Source organism: Epinephelus fuscoguttatus, linkage group LG20, assembly GCF_011397635.1.
Source record: "Epinephelus fuscoguttatus linkage group LG20, E.fuscoguttatus.final_Chr_v1".
NCBI classification, from domain to species: Eukaryota; Metazoa; Chordata; class Actinopteri; order Perciformes; family Serranidae; genus Epinephelus; species Epinephelus fuscoguttatus.
Window position 1 is genome coordinate 31,866,666 of NC_064771.1, and position 19,505 is coordinate 31,886,170.

Here is a 19,505-nt window from a genome sequence, read left to right on the forward strand (position 1 = left end):
TGATACGTCAGGCATGACAGCTAACTATTTGAATAATAGACCATCAGCCATCACAGATTATTATGCAGATCACAGAATTCTTTCAGGTAAATCCAACCAATTGGCTTGGACGTCAGAAAATCACACTTACTTCCAAAGCACAGATTCTTCTTCCACACCTTCACAACAAATCAGCGATCCCCAAACATGGAGCAGCAATACCAGTAGCAACATCCCTGACTCCCATTATGTTCACTCAGATGGCATGCAGGCTGGCAGTATTGTGTTCAACTTGTTGTCTTCTTCTGGACCTACTCAGCAGGAAGTCAGCAGGATAGAAGCATCCTTCAGCCAACTAGAAGAGAACAGCAAGGAAGGCAGGATTCATACTAATGTAGCAATAACAAACACAGGAGCCAAAGAGGTCAAAGGCAATATATGCAAGTCCAGGTTACCAGTGAGGGCGCCTAGCCGCAAACTATGCAGTCAAAGTCAGCCAATCATGAAAGACAATGTTGATAAATTCCTAGCCAGGAAACATGCAATGCATATTGTCAGGGAAAGATTAGACCCTTTTGCAAATGTATTTCCTAAATGTAGAATCCCAGTAATGAAAGCCATGAAATACTCTTGTTTACAAGAGGAGAAGCAGGTTCAAGCTAAATCTGCGGTTAGTGATAGAAACATTAAAACTGCCAAGGGCAATAAACAGCTAACGAAAGGCAGAGCTAGTACTGAACATAGAAACAGTACAGCGAAAATCCCAATTAGAAGTAGCAAAAATGAGACAAGGAGAAAAAACAGTGCAGTGGTTTCAAAAAGCGTTAAAACGCGGTCGGTCAATAGCCAGGCAGCCAAATGTTTGGACCAGACCATTCCCAAGGAGGCTGAAAGAAAGTTAGAGGGGAAAACACTGCCCACAGAGGACGAAGAGAGCTGCAGCCTCAGCACTACCAGGAACACTTCCTTGTCACAACCATCTAGAGCCTCTAGAAGTTCCTGCCCTTCACGCACCTCTACCTCCACCTCCACCAGCACCACCACATCAACACCATCTGCTAGAGATGTGAGAGCTGAGGTTGAGCAGGCCAGCAGTGAGAGGATGAGGAGGAGGAAGAGTAGGCGGACACTTGGAGGGGAGGAGCAAGAGCAGAAGGAGGAAGGGAGTCAGGTTGATCAACCAATCACGGCTCCTGTCACGGAGAACCAGACTAGTTTGTAAACTCTTTCTAAACACTTGATATACTTGATCTTTCTCTCTGAGATGCATGTAGCTGTTGTGGGTGCTTTGTGATGTGACTTTGTAAGTTTGTAAGTGTAGCCGTCACTACTTCTTCTTCTTCTTCTTGTCATTCTTGTTTTCTGTGTCCTGTGCTATCTGGTTTAGACAAAGAGGTAAAGGCTAAGACATGGAGAATCGATGGCAGAATCAGGAATACTCAAAATTTGTCCCTAGATCAAGTAGACGTAACTGAATTTAATGCAGTTTGGTGTTTAAGGTAAAGGGATGTTTATATATGTGCCAGGATAGTTGATTAATTACTTCATGGCTAGTGGGAGCTTTACTGTATTAATGTCTCTAGTGCGCAGGAACTACAATTTCAATACCAGCAAACACTTCGTAGCTGTCAGTATTGGTTTGCAAGTAGGCCTAAGCACACTTGAGAGGCTTAGTTAGGAGTGAGTATGCATTCCTTTCTATTACTGTGGCGGTCTTACAGGCTACCACACACATTCTCACTTTCATGTCACACTACAGATCAAGTTAGCCTCACACTTCACCACATGTCACACCACTCACTTCCACCCTCGACATGATTACGACCTGAGATGTGAAAGATCGTTTGGGGAATTATGACCTTGTGTTGTTGTGGTCTGCTTGCCTGGTTTGTAGAAATTATTTGGTGGTACTTTTGCTCTTTGACAACACTGTGAAAACAATTCATCAGAGCTGAACTTGACAATCAGATAGTTGTCAGCTGCACAGGAGTTTGTCAGTGTAGTCAGTCAGTAAAAAACTTAGTGCAGCTGGATTACTTTTGATTTCAAGTTGAAGCCATGAATTGCTTTTATCAGTGGAAGGGAATGTTGCCTGATGGTAGATCGTTTGTCGTTAGTGATGTGCTACAAAACTCTTAAACTCTTCTCTACTAATAGTACTGAACATCAAACGTTTTAGTGTGAAAATGTGATTTTTGGTTTTCCTTTTCTGGCCTCACAGATCCTCAAGCTTTCGGTTTTTACGTCCTATTATCAGTTGTCTCACTGATTCTTCAATAGTGCTAGTCTTGAAGTAGCTACAGCAACAATTAGATGAGATTTTTTTTATATTTTCTTTGTGTTTACTTAGTTTTCTTTGTTAGGCAGTGTGTCAGTTTGTGTAGTAATGATGGTATGGATATCTCTTACCTCTTAATGTCCCATCTAAAGGGCATATCTGCATTTCCAAAGGCTTAGTAATTAAGAGAAAATTCATATAATATAGTCCTATAGACAGTTTATTGTAAAACCAAAAGGAATAGTTAGGCATTTTGGGAAATATACGTATTTGTCCTGGTGATAGACTGTATAAAATAATGGATGTAGCCACCGTGACGTAACCCAGTGGTTTTTGGACTTCTGTTTTGAAGCCTCAAGTTTGGCATTTTGGCTGTTGCCATCTTGGATTTTTGAATCAAGAAGTAACCATTTGTGGACAAGAGTGTGGATATGACACTAGTTTGGTTAGCTTGGTGCATTTACAGTCTTTGGTCAGTTGTGGTAATATTAATTTTTGCTAGTGAAAATGGGCATAAAACCATTAAAACAAAATGTACTTTACAGAAAAAGTAAACATCTGACTTCTTAGAGACTTAGTCTTTAGGTACAACAGAATGCTAAACAAGACTTTTTAGATGACCAAAATGTAACAATTAACTCTCATGCAAAGGCTAAAATGGTGACAGCTATGGCTACACCTATCAGAATCCAGGGTTACACCATGGTTAAGTTACCTAACCAATGTTGTTGCTGCGATAGTAATTGAATTTCCCCTCAGGGGGATTAATAAAGTAAATAAACTAAACTAACTAAAACTTGTTAAAAGATAGCCACGTCTTTAATTATGCATAACTTTAAGCCTTAATAATATTTAAACGGATGAGATATTTAAATATTATCCCCACCCATGTTTATTTCTGTTGTTAAGTTGGATGTTTTAACATGTAGTCTATGGGGATTGACATGCTTTTGGAACCAGCCCCAAGTGGCCATTAGAGGAACTGCAGTTTTTGGCACTTTAACATTGGCTTTATTTTTCAGCCCCAGAAGTTACCTGTCAGTCCTGGCTAAGAAAATTATCTGACACATAAACCCACATGAAACTACAACTTTTTTGTTTGTTTTTACACTGGTTTTTCAATGGATTAAACAAATAAATGTAACATGTTAATCAGTGAGCTTTAGCGATGCTGGTAGGCAGATTTCCTTTTACTTGTGGACAGAGCCAGGCTGGCTGTTGACCCCCATTTCCAAGGAGAGGGGTATTGATCTCCTTATTTAATTCTCAGCAGGCAGAAGTATAGCACATTTCCCAAAATGTCAAACTACTGCTTTTAGCAAGCATCCATTATCCAAACTGAATCACTGAGGAGAGTCTGGCCAGAAAAAAATGTATTTTTGTTTTTGTTTTGTTTTTTTTCTTTTTTTCCAGAGGTAAGACCTGGGACAGTGAGCTAAAGTTAGTCTTTGTGTTTGTTCAGTCGCCAACACTACGGGTAAATGAAAAATGACAAAAACTCATTTTAATTAAATACATATTCATTAACTACCTATGTAGGAGGTCTTCTGGTTAAACCACATTACTATCGAAAGTCTGAAACAGACAAACTTTCAGTTCACAATCCCAATCTGATTCTTTTATCATTGATTTTGTAGGAGACATTTTGTATTTCTCTTACTGAGAACCACATGAAATTAATTTGGGGGTCGTTGTCATAATTTCATGTTAACTGTCTGTGTCCTGCCCTTCCCTGCCTCCTCGACACAGGCCCTCAGAGTCCCTGTGAGAGAACAGACCTCCGCATGGCAATAGTAGCCGACCACCTTGGACTCAGCTGGACTGGTGAGTCTACATACATCTCAGAATCAAGCATGAAGCGATGAAAGAGTACAGTCTTTATTATGTGCAGTGAGGAACACCTGAAATGTTCTTCTCAATCATCCTCTTATGATAACAGTCAATATATTTACTGATGTGACACCTGCCGTGCACAAAGAAGAGTCAGTATATGAATTTTAAAGAACACCCACATATATGTTTGAATGTATGAGCTGGACTGAGCCCAGTTCTCTAACCATTAGTTTTAAAGTGTTTGTTGCCCTCTGGTGGACATATAGTGTACAGATATCTTAACTGAGCAGCACTGCAGTGGCATTTATAGTTCAATACATCGTCACTACATGTGATATGACATGGGAGTAGGAAAATTCTCAAAACTTGGATTGCTTTTATTTTTTTAATAGAAATATTAAAGTGTTGAGACACATTATTTTTCGAAGGGTTAAAAGCTGTATAGAGCAATAATGTGTTATTGATTTAAAAGTAAAACACTTGCATAAGTGTGTATATATTATTTTATGTATCTCCATATTTGAGTATTTTAAGGAGCAACAGTAGGATGACGTTAGGTTTATGTTGTGTTTGAGTGCCGATAAGGGTGTGGCCTCTGCAGTTAAGTCCAAGCCTGACCACCTGCACTGCAGCACTGTCCCACGCCTGCCTGTCTGTGTGTCTGTGTGTGTGTCAGTGGGCGTCACCGTGTGTGCGCAGTAATCATGTGTATATAGGCGTCCATCTGAAGTGCATATGAGTGTGATTGTTGTGTGCCTGCCTGCCTGTCCGGTGCAGAGACTGAGTGAGTGCTCAGCAGAGAGAAGGAATCTAATCCATATTTAATGTGTGTTCCTGTTGCAGAGCTGCAGTGAACAATCTGCTGAACATTATGTTCTCGTGGTTTGAAATTTATAGCCAGCATGCTTGTCTCTACAAGCAGCACTTCACTGCTTCCTTAGCTGTTTGGCACAGTGTTATAATCGGTTAGTAACTGAGCATTGACACAAATCATGGGGATTTTTTTCAGCACCACAGTTTGATCAGATAACATGTCCTCACCCTCATGTTTCATAAGCAGTCACGTTAAGCTTGTAGCACAAGACCGATCAGTTGGAAGGTGAATTATCACTGCTGCAAACCTGAAATCTAATTTACGATGTCTTTTCCTGCAAATTATTGTTGCTGTTTTTCTGCATTTCTACCCATGAATCTGTCCCCTGTGGCAGCAACTTGTTTACACCACATCTGATGTGTTGGTCTGCAGCTTGTCATCAGATGACTGATTGTTTTCTAAAGTTTCTGCATTCGTGGAGGCATCTATGTGCTGTCACTCCCTTTTGTAGCGTTTGATTTTGGTTCTATCCGCAGAACCTGTCACTGACTGATAAATCACACTGCCTCATTGTCAGTGCAGACAGTTTTAAGAGAGGCTACTTCAGTAGGAATGAGACTTTTACGCCCTGTGGTGTGTAGCCTGGTTCAGACCAAAGATTTGCAACAAAACAAAATAATCTTAGAACATTGTGAGATAAAGCTGCAGCCATTGCTCCGTCCCAACTTGACTCGGGCCAGCTGATGTTGTCACCTGCAGCTTGGCTTGATGAGTAAGGCACATCACCTGTTTCAACAGCCAATCAGCTTGTAGCGAAATCTGCTGGTTAAGTTGGCTTAAATGCTGTCAGCATTATCTGAAAACAGCCCTTCATCCCCACAGAGCCTGACTTTCACCGTTGGTCTCTGTCCTCACATTGTCTGTCAGTGTCGGACACACGCTCAAAAAATACAAAGTACTTTGTTGTTTCTTGTACCTGGAAATCCAGACTTAGAACAGAAGTTCAGAGTCGTTTCGCCATTAAGATCATACACAGTCTTGTCTAGTTGCACTTGTATAAACTGGCAGGTTTTCAGAACACTGCAGACCAGTGCATTGCAAGCACTTGCATGGTTTTTGAAAAATTAGATATTGATATTGTGGCGGCAAGTGATTCAGTGGTTAGAATTGTTGCCTCATAGCAAAAGGGTCCCTGGTTAGAACAAAGGGCCTTCTGTGTGGAGTTTGCATGTTCTCCCTGTGTCAGCGTGGGTTTTCTCCAGGTGCTCCAGCTTCCTCCCACAGTCCAAAGACATGCAGGTTAACTGGTGACTCTAAATTGTCCGTAGGTGTGAATGTGAGTGTGAATGGTTTTCTGTCTCTATGTGTCAGCCCTGTGATAGTCTGGTGACCTGTCCAGGGCGTTACCCCACCCCTCGCCCAATGTGAGCTGGGATAGGCTCCAGCCCCCCCACATCCCCTAACAAGATAAGCGGTTACCGAGCATGAATGAATATTGTTATGTAAATAATACAGCACATCTGAAATCAATTGTTTCTTTCCTTTTTTTGCTTTGTCCCCCTCTCCACTTCTCTACACATTTTGAGTGTCATTCATTTACCAAAAAAAGAGACAACATAAACAAAACACAAAGTTTAAGATGAATTTAAGTGAAAGCATTATTATTTTCAAAATTTCTACTGAGATTGCATTAAACTCGTTATAGTGATTCTTCATGCCACGATAATCGTGTAGTGAAACTCTCACGCCGTGCCCTAGTTTCAACATGTCTCGTTACATCTTTAGTCTTAACTAGGCTTTGGTGTCAAGGCCTGACCTGTCAAGCAACAAATGACTACATCTTTTTACTGTTACTATGTTACTGTGTCTGACCTGTTTGTCTGCTTTGTGTGGATGAAGCCAAATCATCACTTAAACTGTGAACCAAATCTACCTTCGGGTACAAATAAAGTTACCTTAGCTTTTTTCTTTCTCATGAAACGTGCTTCGTGGTGTGTGTTGCCGTTACAGAGCTGGCCAGGGAGCTGGATTTCTCTGTGGAAGAGATCAACTTCATCAGAGTGGAGAACCCCAATTCCCTGACAGCACAGAGCTTCATGCTCCTAAAGAAATGGGTGCACAGGGACGGTAAAAATGCCACAAGTAAGCTGTGTTTGTCTTTGTGCGCGTGTGCGTGTGTGTGTGCATATACTGTCACGTATATGTGAGGGAGATAAATCAATACGGCTGCTGTAGGTCATACTCAGGTCTTATTCTCCCTGCTGACACTCTTGTATATGAGAATACATATTTCAGTTGCTACTTTATGAAAACAGTAAATCAGCGTGACTGACAGAAGCTTTGTGGTGTTACAACATGACTGCAAATTAATTTCTCTGTGTCTCTCCTCTCCAGCGGATGCTTTAACTGCGGTGCTGACTAAGATCAATCGGTTGGATATTGTGACTTTGCTGGAAGGGCCCATATTTGACTACGGTAACATTTCAGGCACACGCTGCTTTGCCGATGATAACGCAGTATTCCCGGATCAGTCCGATGGTAAAGTGTAGCCCACCCTAGCTGAACTCTCAGTCTATCTCTCAGTCTGTCCCTTCACCCTTCTTCACCTCCTCTCTCAGCCAGATAGTCAGACTTACTGTGTAAACAAAGAACCAATCAGGCTTGACCAAACAATGGAAGTTAATTAGAATTGAACCAAAATGACTTGACGCTCCAGCAGGTTCATTGAGCTCATATCAGTTAATGAACCATCAGGTAGTGAGACCATTAGAGTCGTCCTTATTGAGCAGTCACCCCAGTCAGCTTGTTAGTTTTCCAGCACTGGGCAGTGCAATTAATTTGTAGTACTCAGTCATTGGAACGTTAATGGCAAGTGATAGATTTATGGGTGACAATTAATTATATATCTATAACAAATCTGTACCACTTTGGGTGCATGAGACTTTTTAGTATGTGTGACTGTTTTTGTAAACTGTTGAGAAGCATGATCCTGAAGCTGCTAGTGAACTGGTGTCTCCGTCCCATCTGATAAATGTATTCATATAATCCTGTTGATAGTGAATGAAGCACATTTGTCAGATGGGTCAGGGCACCGCTTCATGTTTTGGTTCAACAATAGTTATGTTTATGTGTATGTTACTATCTAAGTATGGTTACAACACATCTCCCTTTGTCTATTTTTGCCGTATGCTGTTAGAAAATACATGAAAACATAATTATAACAACCAGTTTATAATGATGGCATGCTGGCTTTAAGCAGCATGGCGAACCTTTCTCTCTCTCTAACTTTCTCTCTCTCCTCTGAAATGAAATTTAAATGTGGCAGCTCACAGTATTCTTTGATCATGACAGACACAATGAGGGACATTTCAGAACTATGATTGATAGGTGATTAGAAAACAACAACAGTGTCACATGATCCTTTATATGTATAAACACCTTTGTTATACCAGGGGTCCGTTTCACAAAGCAGGTTCAACAAACTCTGAGTCTAATCCTGAACTCTGAGTTGATCTACTCTGAGATAGGAAACTCTGAGTTTCCGGTTCCAGAACAGCTGATTTGAATCAGTCACCTGGAGTTAAGCGCGTGCACCACAACTATAAAAAGCCAGCATCAATGGAGCCCCGATTCAACGAGTCACCATGGCAACGGGGACGGGGAGGGCTGCGTTTTTCACCCCACTAGAATTAGAAATCTTAATGCGCTCATATGGCGAGTTTGCACACGTTTTCAAAAAGAAGTGCAACACCGCTGCAGCTGCAAAAGAGAGGGAGACGGCGTGGGAGAACATTGCTGCTCGGGTCAATGCATAAGTTTACATGTAGTCCTTTGCAATCACAATAATATTACAGGGGAAAACTGCTTGAATGGTAGCCTATTAATTTATTTCATTTAGCTGCAATCCCACGGGGGAGAAGCGCACTTGGCTGCAGTTTAGGATGAAATATAAAAACATTGTTCAAACAGGTAAGACCTTGGCATAATCTCATGGGGGTACCTCATTTTGATCATGTTTTACATTTTAAAGTAAATATTAAGTGGCTGTTTGGCTGTGCAGTTGTTTTATCCCCAACATAATGCTGTTTTCACACACATAAATGTCTTCTCATCTATATCATGTTCTGTTAAATAATTAAGCCTATTGAAACTAACACAGACTTCTACTCAGCCAACAGAAAGAAGGCAGATGCCTGTAAAACGAGCACACTTTTCTGACCGCCCTGCATACATTTGCCTTACTCAAGTGCTCAGCATCTCCGACATTGTACAAAAAACTTCCATTTGCAAAGAAACGCAGCGCAACACACAATATCTGCTGGGATGTGAGAGCATGACTGCGATTGGTAATGTTGCAAATGTAAGGACGGATTAGGTTGTGTGTGTAGATGATGGACTGTGACGTGAAACTCAAAGAAAGATAATTGTGTGGAAATGCTAGAACATCTATGCGCGGTCTGATAACCATCTCCCAACGAATATTTAATTCTCTGCGCAGTAATGCTGCACCTTCATCCACGGGATCGTTATCAAAAGGACATGCCATGTTAGTGAAAAAAGTCGCCACCTACTGTGCCTAATGGACTTCTAATATACTGACTCTGATTTCTTTAATGATTTTTTTTAAATGACAGAGGGCAGAACTAGGCTTCGCCAAAACTTGCCTGCTGACTGAATGAATGAATGAGGAAATCAAATGGAGTGTGTGGCTCTGAAAGAGGGCGGAGACAGAGAGAAACTCGAGGTTCATTGACAAAAACCTGGTCCCGACCAGGTTAGGTTCATAGAGTCTGTCACTACATTAACTGACCGAGAGCTTAAGTTACCTCTCTCTCTGAAACAGGCTAGAGTTACCCCTCTTTCTCTGGTTTGAGTTACCTCCCTTTTTGAAACGGAAAACTCAGAGTTTCCCTCATTTCAGGGTTAACAGACTCTGAGTTTTCACTAAACCTGCTTTGTGAAACGGACCCCAGAAGTGAAATCTTTAATGAGAGGGGCGAAGATGGCAAGAAGGGCTAGACCAGGGGTTGGCAACCTGTGGCTCTGGAGTCATATGTGGCTTTTTGGCCCCTCTCCACTGGCTTTGACCAGAAAGAAAATGTGGAAATGGCTAATGCTTATTTTTTTTTAACATTTTAATTTTCATTTATCAATGTTGTAAGCCTAAAGACACTCTCGCAGTCTCCAATTTTAAAATGTGATGCCTTTATACACGTTTCATTTTCACACAACTAAAATGTGCGTAATATCGACTGCCTGGCACCTTTTCCTCCAAATTTGCCAAACCTAAATAGCAGTGGGTAGTCTTGAGTCTCCCTAGCTGGTTAGCTATTGAAGCCAAATCCAGAAAAGTTAATGTCTTCGAAATAATATAGATAATTGAGCAGTGCATGGACAGATTGGTTTGCTTTTCATTACCAGCTCTGCAAAGTTAAAGTACCAAATAATAGAGGGAATCGCCTTGTTGTTTACAAATACTTCCGGGTAGAAAACCAGCAGAGTTTAGCTATACATATATATATATATACATATATATATATATATATATGTATATATATATGTACCACATTTTTCACGTCACTATATCACCGTTTAGACTAATCTGATGTTTGTAAAGTCTATAAACACAATGATTGAACAAACATTACTATTTCTGTGTGCACGTTTTGTAATAAATAACATGGTTCTTGTAGATTAGCTGGGCTAACCGTTAGCTGTTAGCCGTTAGCGGTGTCTGTAATAACTCAGTAACTCAATAAACTGTCTGCTGAAAAAAAATATTTTTTCCAGCGGATGTCTTAGTTACAACATGATTGAGCTAACTGGAGTAGTTTCATGTCATATCCGACAACGGGAGGCTTTTAACAGATGACGTCCTGATGTTAGCTTTGCTGCTAGTGTTAATGTTAGCTGTCCCTGTCAGCTGCAGCCACTGATGCTTTCTAGACATCGTGATTTCCCAAAACTGAATAAATACCACACATAGCAACACAAAACTGCTTTGCTAGCTCAATCATGTTGTAACTAAGATATCTACTGGGAAAAAAAAAATTTCATAGACCGTTTATTGAGTTACTGAGTTATTACAGACACTGCTAACGGCTAACGGTTAGCCCGGCTAATCTACGATAACCATGTTATTAATTACAAAACATGCACACAGAAATAGTAACGCTTGTTCAATCATTATGTTTATAGACTTTACAAACATCAGATAAGTTGAAACGTTTTCTACCTGGAAGTATTTGTAAACAACAAGGCAATTCCCTCTATTATAAACAGTGCCCTGCACAGGAGCTGCCTTGTGGTAAAACGTAATAATAATTAATAATTAATAAAGGCTAATTTAGACTTAATAGGCTGTTTTACCTTCATTATAAAATGTGTTTTACAGCTCCACACAGATTTTTTAAAATTATTTTTAGTTTAAAAATGGCTCTTTTGATAGTAAAGGTTGCCTAACATAGGAAGTGATGTTTTGTTGAGCACATGCAGCAGGTGAGGACACTGTCATTGGTTAAAAGTGCTCCACCAATTTAGCGTTGCGTTCTTGCAGCAGAACCAAGGATATCTTTCTTATTCCCTGCTTTTTTCTTCATTGTTTAAACCAGGAGCCTACATTACCCACAATGCAACCTGATCACCCACAGTTTGTTCAAAGATTCTGACACATTTACATTTCTTTAGCTTTAATGAGGACCTACATACACCCCTTCAAAATGACATCTACTCAGTGGTGGAAGGTTGAAGTGGTGGAGGACATTTACTCAAGTACAGCACATAAAGATACAGTATGCAACTTTTCCACATTACAGTATCATATGTGTAGTTAGGTTGTGTTCTTACATTGTCCTGTCAAACCAAGAGAAATATGTAATTTTATTCTAGGAAACTGTCCGTGTCATTTGGACACCGTCCCCTGTCAGTGGTGTCATATCCTCAGACATGTTTCAGGGTTGTGGTTGTCTGCAGGAAGCTGTTATAACTTGACTTTTTATCTAGTTTTTAGCCACATTTTTACAATACACATTTTAGATCTTGGTCTTTTTAACTATATGCTTAACTGGATGAAGGATTTCAATCATTGGACGTCTGGATCTGAAGTTATCGGAAAAACATACTGACCAAATGTTAGCGGCAGCTCGGCTCTAGCTCCTGACAAGCCAAACAGCATCTAAGAAATACTGTTTTTTTAAGTGAAACTGCTTTATTTAGTGTTTTCACTAGTTTAAATCACCAGGGCTGTTTGTTTTGGAGAGGAGGAGTCCTATGTGGATAATTCGGCTCCCAGTAAAAAACTCTAGAACACACTTCTACTTCACTACATCTCACAGGGAAATATTGTACTTAGTCCAGTACATTTATCTGACAGCTTTAGTTACCACTTTACATATTAATATTTGATTTATAAATACAGTGTATAAAGTATTTAAAATTAGCTCAACCTCGACCAACTACAACACTAAAATGCTTCTTACAATGCATTTGTAGAAACAGTCATGTAATATATAACAATAAAATATTGGCAATATTGACCAACCTGCTGCATAATGAGCACTTTAATTTTGTACACTGCCACTGGGTCTGTAACCAGCATTTGATTTTTTTTCATTATTGTTCCTTTATTCATCAAGAAAACAACGAAGTTAAGAGCCCCTGAAAAATCTAATTATTTTCCTCAATCAGGGGATGAACCCGGTAGCCAGTGTAAGTCAGGAATTTTTGAGACGGACTTCTGAAATGGACCTCATTGCCAATCTGTCTAATTAGGTTTCTGAAAGTCATCTTAACACAGAGATCAGTGTCACGATTGTTTCAATAACTGAATCTTTTTGTAAAGATGATTTAAAATGAAACTGACATGTAACTGATGAAAAACAAAATGCATGGCTATGGCTTTGTGTGACGGGCTGCTGCTCTGATGTTGTTGGCTCACAGCAATAATACACTTCTAACACTCTTCAAACGGGTGGAGCCTTTTCAACACATGATGCACGAGTGTTTTTTGGCAGAGCACAGTTTGATGGATGGATGTGCTCTGTCTCAGATGACGCTCACAGATGGGTTGAAAATGAAACACCTTTTTCCAAAGTGTCCAGTGTATAATAATGCTTCTGTGTCACTGCTGTTAGCTGTACTGTACCTGTCATCTCCTGGTTCCTCCGAGCCTCCCAGCCTCTACGCTCCACTGTAGCTTCTCCTGCTTTGAGACCAGCAGACTGCCCACCTCCTCCTACTCCTCTCTCCTCTCCTCCTGCTTCTGAGCGACTAACTCCTTCAGCAAATTCCTTTGTCAGCGCTAAGCACCACTAACCAGCTTATTTCCACCAGTGGCTACCTTTTGCTAACTTCCCTGAGCTCAGGCTGACTAGAGTAAGACTGGAAGTACAACAGCGCCCCCTGTCAGCACCGACAACTGTCCACAAGTTGTGTAGGGTAGTAGGAACCTTTAGCCTCTCCTGCCTTCCTCTGCACTAACTGGATGACATCTGCAGCTAACTAGCAGCACTAACTGTAACTTTGATAAGGACATCAAGGTCATGTCAGTATTATTTCTGGGAATGTGGGGTTTTAATGACCTGAAGAGGAGTTTCTATTCTTAGATTATACAAGTTATACATGTGTTTAAGGGCTGAATCAGGTTTAATTTGACACAGCTTAAAATAATCCTATAAAATAAATCAAAGAGATTCCATACAAATTTTTGAGTTTGTAGGTTGTTAGGAGTACTACAGTTGCACTGCTTTGACATTGAGGCAATTAATAATAATAATAATAATAATAATAACAACAATAATTGTGCATTTTATTTACACCTTACAAGACACAGTTTAAAATAAACAAAAAAAACAACAAGCAGCAGGGTATCCATAGATCATAAATTCAAACAATTCTGTAATATACAATTCAAGTTAATAAAATGACTAGATAAAAAAAATCGTAGTTATAAATAACAGGTATAAAATCATTATCAGTGCAAGTCTCAATATGTGTGTCACCATTAAATCAGACCAAATATGGCAGCTTGAAAAGGTGTGTTTTCAGACGGGATTTGAAAGTGGAAATTCAGTTCTTTACACTAATCGATCGGTGTACTGACTGATTGGTGACTGTACCTTTTTACACAGAGATGCCACAATACCAACCCAATGCAGACCCTTCATTACGCTGGCTTTGCTTCTTTACACAAAATCAGCAGCACTGACATCATTCTGTCCCACTGTGTAATTTTGGATATCATGCCAACGTTGCAGCAGCAAGAGGCATGGCGGTTGTTATGTGTAACACAGCAGAATCGGCCTCGAGTGTGACATTCAACATACATGTCGGATAGCGCTTTGTAAACAATAGAATTGGCGTAACATGACGATAACAATCATTTCTCATCCCTGTGATACAGTGGCTGATCTCCTCGGCTTTGAGGGTAAGAAGCTCCCAGACCTCACTGTCTTTCCAATTTGCGGACATTTTTGCTTGCTCTTGTTTTTTGTCGAGTTAACTGCTAACTGCTATTAACTCCTCTATATATATATAACACATACAACTCCTCATCAAAACGTCACCCCTGTCCCCTCCTGCCGGCTCACACTGTTTACTCGGACGTCGAATAACAGCACAACATTCCTGCCCTGGACCTCACTGTCTCCCCAGTATGCTGACATTTCTGGTTGCTGTTTTTCTTTGTTGAGTTAGCCGCTAACTGGCACCACCTGCTTTTAAATCTCCTGGCAGTGTGTCGCACATATAACTCCACATCAAAACGTCACCCATGCCCCATTCTGCTGGCTCGCACTGTTTACATGGACGTCAGTTTGGCTCTGCCACTACCTCCAGCCAACAGCTTTGTCCCCCCAATCCATGATTGTGCCTTTTCTAAAGAACACCAAGGCGGAATAACAGCACAACATTCCTGCCCTGGACCTCACTGTCTCCCCAGTATGCGGACATTTCTGGTTGCTGTTTTTCTTTGTTGAGTTAGCTGCTAACTGCCACCACCTGCTTTTAAATCAGCTGGCAGTGTGTTACACATATAACTCCACATCAAAACGTCACCCCTGTCCCATCCTGCTGGCTCACACTGTTTACATAGATGTCAATTCAGCTCTGCTACTACTTCCGCTGTTGGCTTAAAGGCAGAACAGCTTTGTCCCCCATTCAGTTAAAAGCAAGGTGGAATAACAGCACAACATTCTTGGCTTGATCAGGCTGTGTAAAAGTGGATATAGGAGCTCTGTAAAGCTGCAAAAAAGTGAATAAATTAAGGTGACACAGTAAAAAAAAAAAAAAATCTTGGAAGACAAAAAATATTTGATATCTAGGAAGACATATTACTTTAGTTAGCAGTGACATTCCAGAAATGCAGTTTGACGGCTGAATCAAATGTTCTCATGACATGTAGTACAAAATACATGATGTATAGTATGTACTGTAAATAATTAGTATGTTGTATGGAATTGGGACACAGCGGCTTTTTTAGGCTTGCCAAAAATGTCTTGAGAGAGTGTGGGATTGTTCTGGGGAAGTTTGTTCCTAAGACCTCAGTATTTATAAAATCCTGGCTATGACCCGGCCTTTTAGCGTTCCCACTTCCCATCCTGCTTCTTCTTAGTTCTTCGCTCAAGAAACTCCAGACTTCTGAGATCCAAAATCCCGTCCTCATGAAGGACAAAGCCAGAATGTGAATTTTGCCTCCTTGTTTTCGCTCTACTGTTTAAAAACACGCTGCTGCTAATCACTAAGAAGCTTATTCTTGCTTATCAGCTGTGAGATAAGCAACCCCATCATTCTGGTGTGCAAGATCTTTGCTTCTGCAGCTTCTAAAACGTTCAGTCTTCATCAATCACACATTCACTTCACTGTCTGTGCATTAATCTGTTTTCTGTGCTGTGTCTTTTCATCCACATCTGTGTCTAACTGTTGTCTTTGTTTTGTCTCTTCTGTGATGTGTGATAATTCTAATAGCTCCCAAACTTCTTAGGTCTCCTACGCTCCCCCCGTGTCCTCAAACGCCTCCACTTGTCACTCCTCTCCCTACTCCTCCTGCCTCATCTACCTCTTCCTCTCCTTCCTTTCATCCCAGTCAAATCACCTCTTTCTCTTTCCCGTCCCCTCCTGCCGTCCCTACTCCCTCCTCTGTCTTTTACTTCCCATCTCCTCCGTCCACACCTCCTGTTTACGTCCTGCCTGTCGCTCCTGTTCTCCCTCACTTCTTCGCTCTGTCTTACTCCCCACCTCTCCCCTCCTCCCCCCGGAGCCCTTTCAGCTGCTCCTTCTTCTCTCCTCCTCCGTGTATTCCTCGTCACCTTCCTCCCTCTCCTCTCTGTCTCCCCTCATCTCCTCTTGCTTCATCCATTTCTCCTCTTGCTCTTCACCCTCCTCGACCTGTTCAATCCTCTCCCCCTCTTCCCACTCCTCCTCCTGCTTGCACCTCCCTCCCCACCTCTGCTACTTCCTCTCCCACCTTTCCATCTCCTCCTTCCCTTCCACCCACTCCTGTTTATATCCCCCTTTCTCCTCCTTTCCCCTCTCCTCCCCCTTCTCCCTCTTTAAAATGTGCCTCGTCTCCTCCTCCACTTCCTCCCACTCTTCCCTTTTCGTCCATTTCATCCTCTCCCCTTCCTTCTCCTCCACCTCATTGTTCCCCTTCTCCTCCCCTGAATCATCACTCTCCTTCTCCTTCTCCACCTCCCACCTCCCCTCCACCCTCTCCCCTCCCTCCTGGCGTCCCCTCTTACTTCAGGCGGGATCGTTCTGTTCCTGAAGTTTACATTTAGATGCCTGTTTGTTCTGCTCCTCTCTGCCTTCTGTTGAAATCAACACAACTAACCTACCTGAATTCTACTAAGGCTATTGCTTACACTCAAACATAAACATTAACGTAATTATCGAGACAATGAGCTGAAGTCAGAGTATGTTTGAAGTGCTTTTTTTTAAAAAAAAAAGGGCTTGACTGACTTAAATGCCAGTTTGAATATACAACAGTTCCTGAGGAACTTTGTGACATTAGTGTGACTAAAAGTTCATTTAAATTCATACAAATACAGGATATGTTGAGTATCTTTATCTTTTATATTCTGTCTTTGGTACTTTGGTTTCTCTGTTTCCATCCTGTGATCTGATCATGTGTCTGCTCTGTAGCGCTGGTCCAGAAGTCACACAGGAGTTCCCACATGTTCATTGAAGAAGGGAAATCCTTAAAGGAATACCTCACCCCGCAAACAATCATTTGTATGTCCTTACTCACCCTGTGTTACGATGAACCTGTAAGGAAAACTTTGCTTTTCTCGCTTGCTTCCATACTAAACGAAGAATTTAAAAAAAACAGAGAAACTTATTGATGAATTGAACAACAGCAAAACTATATCAAAACATCCATTTACAAACTCTCTCAGAATTCATGCAATATAATCCAAGTCTCATTTATCCACATATGTCCCAAACACAGCCCTGTCTGACAGGGAACTGAACGGAAGGTGAAATCTATCTGTGCTCTCTTCAAAGCCAGATTCCATTGGCAAAAAAGAGTACTTTTACTACGCTGAACACAGGAGCTGCTGGTCTACCACTGCCTCAGTTATTTAGTTTGCTTGTGTTTCTGTGTGACTTTGGTGTTTAAAGGTAATTTGGATTCACAAAGTCACACAATAACAAACTGATCGAGGCAGCAGTAGACCAACAGCTCCCGTGTTCAGTGAGGTAAAATTACTGTTTTCGTCAATGGAGTCTGGCTTTGAGGAGAGCAAAGTTTCATTTTTAGTACTGGAAATACAAATGAGTCATTTGCAGGGTGAAGTATTCCCTCAAAGCAGCATTAATTCTTTTTTTGGCCACTTGGGCAGTAGAACAAGCTGTAAATACAACAAATCTGATGACATGGCAAACACATTACCAAAGAGCAGCATATTTTTACACATCTAGCAAATATGAGGCAACATAGTGTTCATTTGGAGTGGTGTTTCTGAACACATGGCTCATGTATGTCCAATGTTCACTCTTCTTTTAGCTCTGTTTTTGGTCTCCACCCACTCCTGAGGGAAATATCTCTATTTAGCTTCTAAATGCGTCACTATGTTCACCGGGTGTTTTCTGGCTGTCCACAGAGTGATCACCCCACACTTCAGTAAACGCCGGATCAGCAGAGCTTCACAAGACACTTAAAGCTCTTGGTTTTTTGGGGCGGCAGCTTAGTTTCCAGTCAACACGAGGGAGCTGTTCTCATTGAAAAAGCACTGACAGACCTGCTGTATGCTCCTACCCAGCACCAAACAGAGGGCAAATAAAGTTAGCTAGTAGTAGGTAAAGAATCAAATATCTAGTTGCTTCTCAGGAGTCGGTGGAGACCAAAACAGAGCTTTAAAAAAAGTGCTGCCCAGCACCAAATGACAAGCAGACAAAGCTAGCAACCAGCTGGTGGACATAGTGGAGCATTTTGCAGCTAAAGAGGCTGATATCTCTAGCTGGTAGACACCAACGACAGAGCTACAAGATGAGTGAATATCGGACTTGGATTCATTGGGTTGACACAAATACGACTCCAAATAAATGCTGAAGTTACTCTGTGTTTGCTTGATGTTTAAATAGGCAACTGTTTGCTAGCAAGTTCACCATACCAGCTTTATAATTGATAATGTGTCAGAGTTGTGTTTACAGCTTGCTCTACTGCCCCCAAGTGGCCAAAAAAGTTAATGCAGCTTTAAACTGTATCTGGGTTACACTTGTGTGACTTTTGAACAAATACTACCCTTAGATGTTACAAGTGTTTCTCATTTCATCACCTCCATCACTCTACCCCCTCTATCCCTCCCTCCTTTCCTCCCTTGTTTTTTGTCTCCCCTTCCCTCGTCGATCCCCTCACCCTCTAATCCTTTACTCCTGCCATCCACCCAGGATACCACAATATAGATCTGGAGCTGCAAACCCCCTCAGACCTGAACTACGAGCCCCCCACCCCGCTGCGCTCAGACGACTTCTTTAGCGAGGGCGATGCTAGCGCAGAATCCCCTAGCAAGACCACGCTTACTAGACCTAGCGACCTCTCTCTCACTCAGACCACCAGTACCTCCAGCAGCGAGCCCATCACTGTCGCCCCAGGCCCCACATCCAATGCCATGCAGCCCCCCATCGTCGGGGCCGAAGACACAGCTTTGACTGCCGGAGAAAGAGCAAAGGAAGAAAAGACAGGTCTGGTTTATTATGAGAGGCCGGATAATGACAGAAGGGCAGTATCAGGAAAGGGAACAGACGGGCATGCTGAGGCTGTAGAGAAGGAACTGAAGGCAGGGCAAGGCGTTGTTTTGGAGCGTCAGGGAGAGACAGCTGCCTCAGATGCTGGTCATGGAAATGGAAAGCAGGAAGAAGAAGAGGAGGAGATGACCCCAGAGAGGCTGCAGAGTCTGCTGGAGGATATAAAGCAGGAGGGAGGCTTGGAGGATGAGGAGATGACAGAGGAGCGGATGAATGCTATCCTCGAACAACTGCAGCAAGCAGAAAAAGACGTGTGTTCAGTTCCAGGCTGGAGAAGTGAGACGTCTGGCGCAAGCGTAGACTCGGCAGCCCCTGGCCAAAGCTCCGGCATCAAGGAGGGCAGGTAGGAACTGCTTT

The 19,505-nt window shown here is 41.7% G+C and overlaps 1 protein-coding gene across 6 annotated transcripts in view; it reads left to right on the plus strand.

Moving 5' to 3' along the window:
- The window catches only part of ank3b (ankyrin 3b), a 174,964-nt gene that overhangs the window by 146,926 nt on the left and 8,533 nt on the right, over positions 1-19,505 (plus strand). For 4 of the 6 annotated variants that reach the window (XM_049564428.1, XM_049564429.1, XM_049564430.1 and 1 more), the window contains exons 41-45: positions 4,007-4,081; positions 6,915-7,046; positions 7,299-7,442; positions 14,305-14,328; positions 18,792-19,491. In XM_049564428.1, the coding sequence (XP_049420385.1) occupies positions 4,007-4,081; positions 6,915-7,046; positions 7,299-7,442; positions 14,305-14,328; positions 18,792-19,491 (1,075 nt within the window). Of the gene's footprint in view, positions 1-4,006; positions 4,082-6,914; positions 7,047-7,298; positions 7,454-14,304; positions 14,329-18,791; positions 19,492-19,505 lie in introns of those variants that run through there. The other 2 variants (XM_049564432.1, XM_049564433.1) reach the window with 1 other exon arrangement.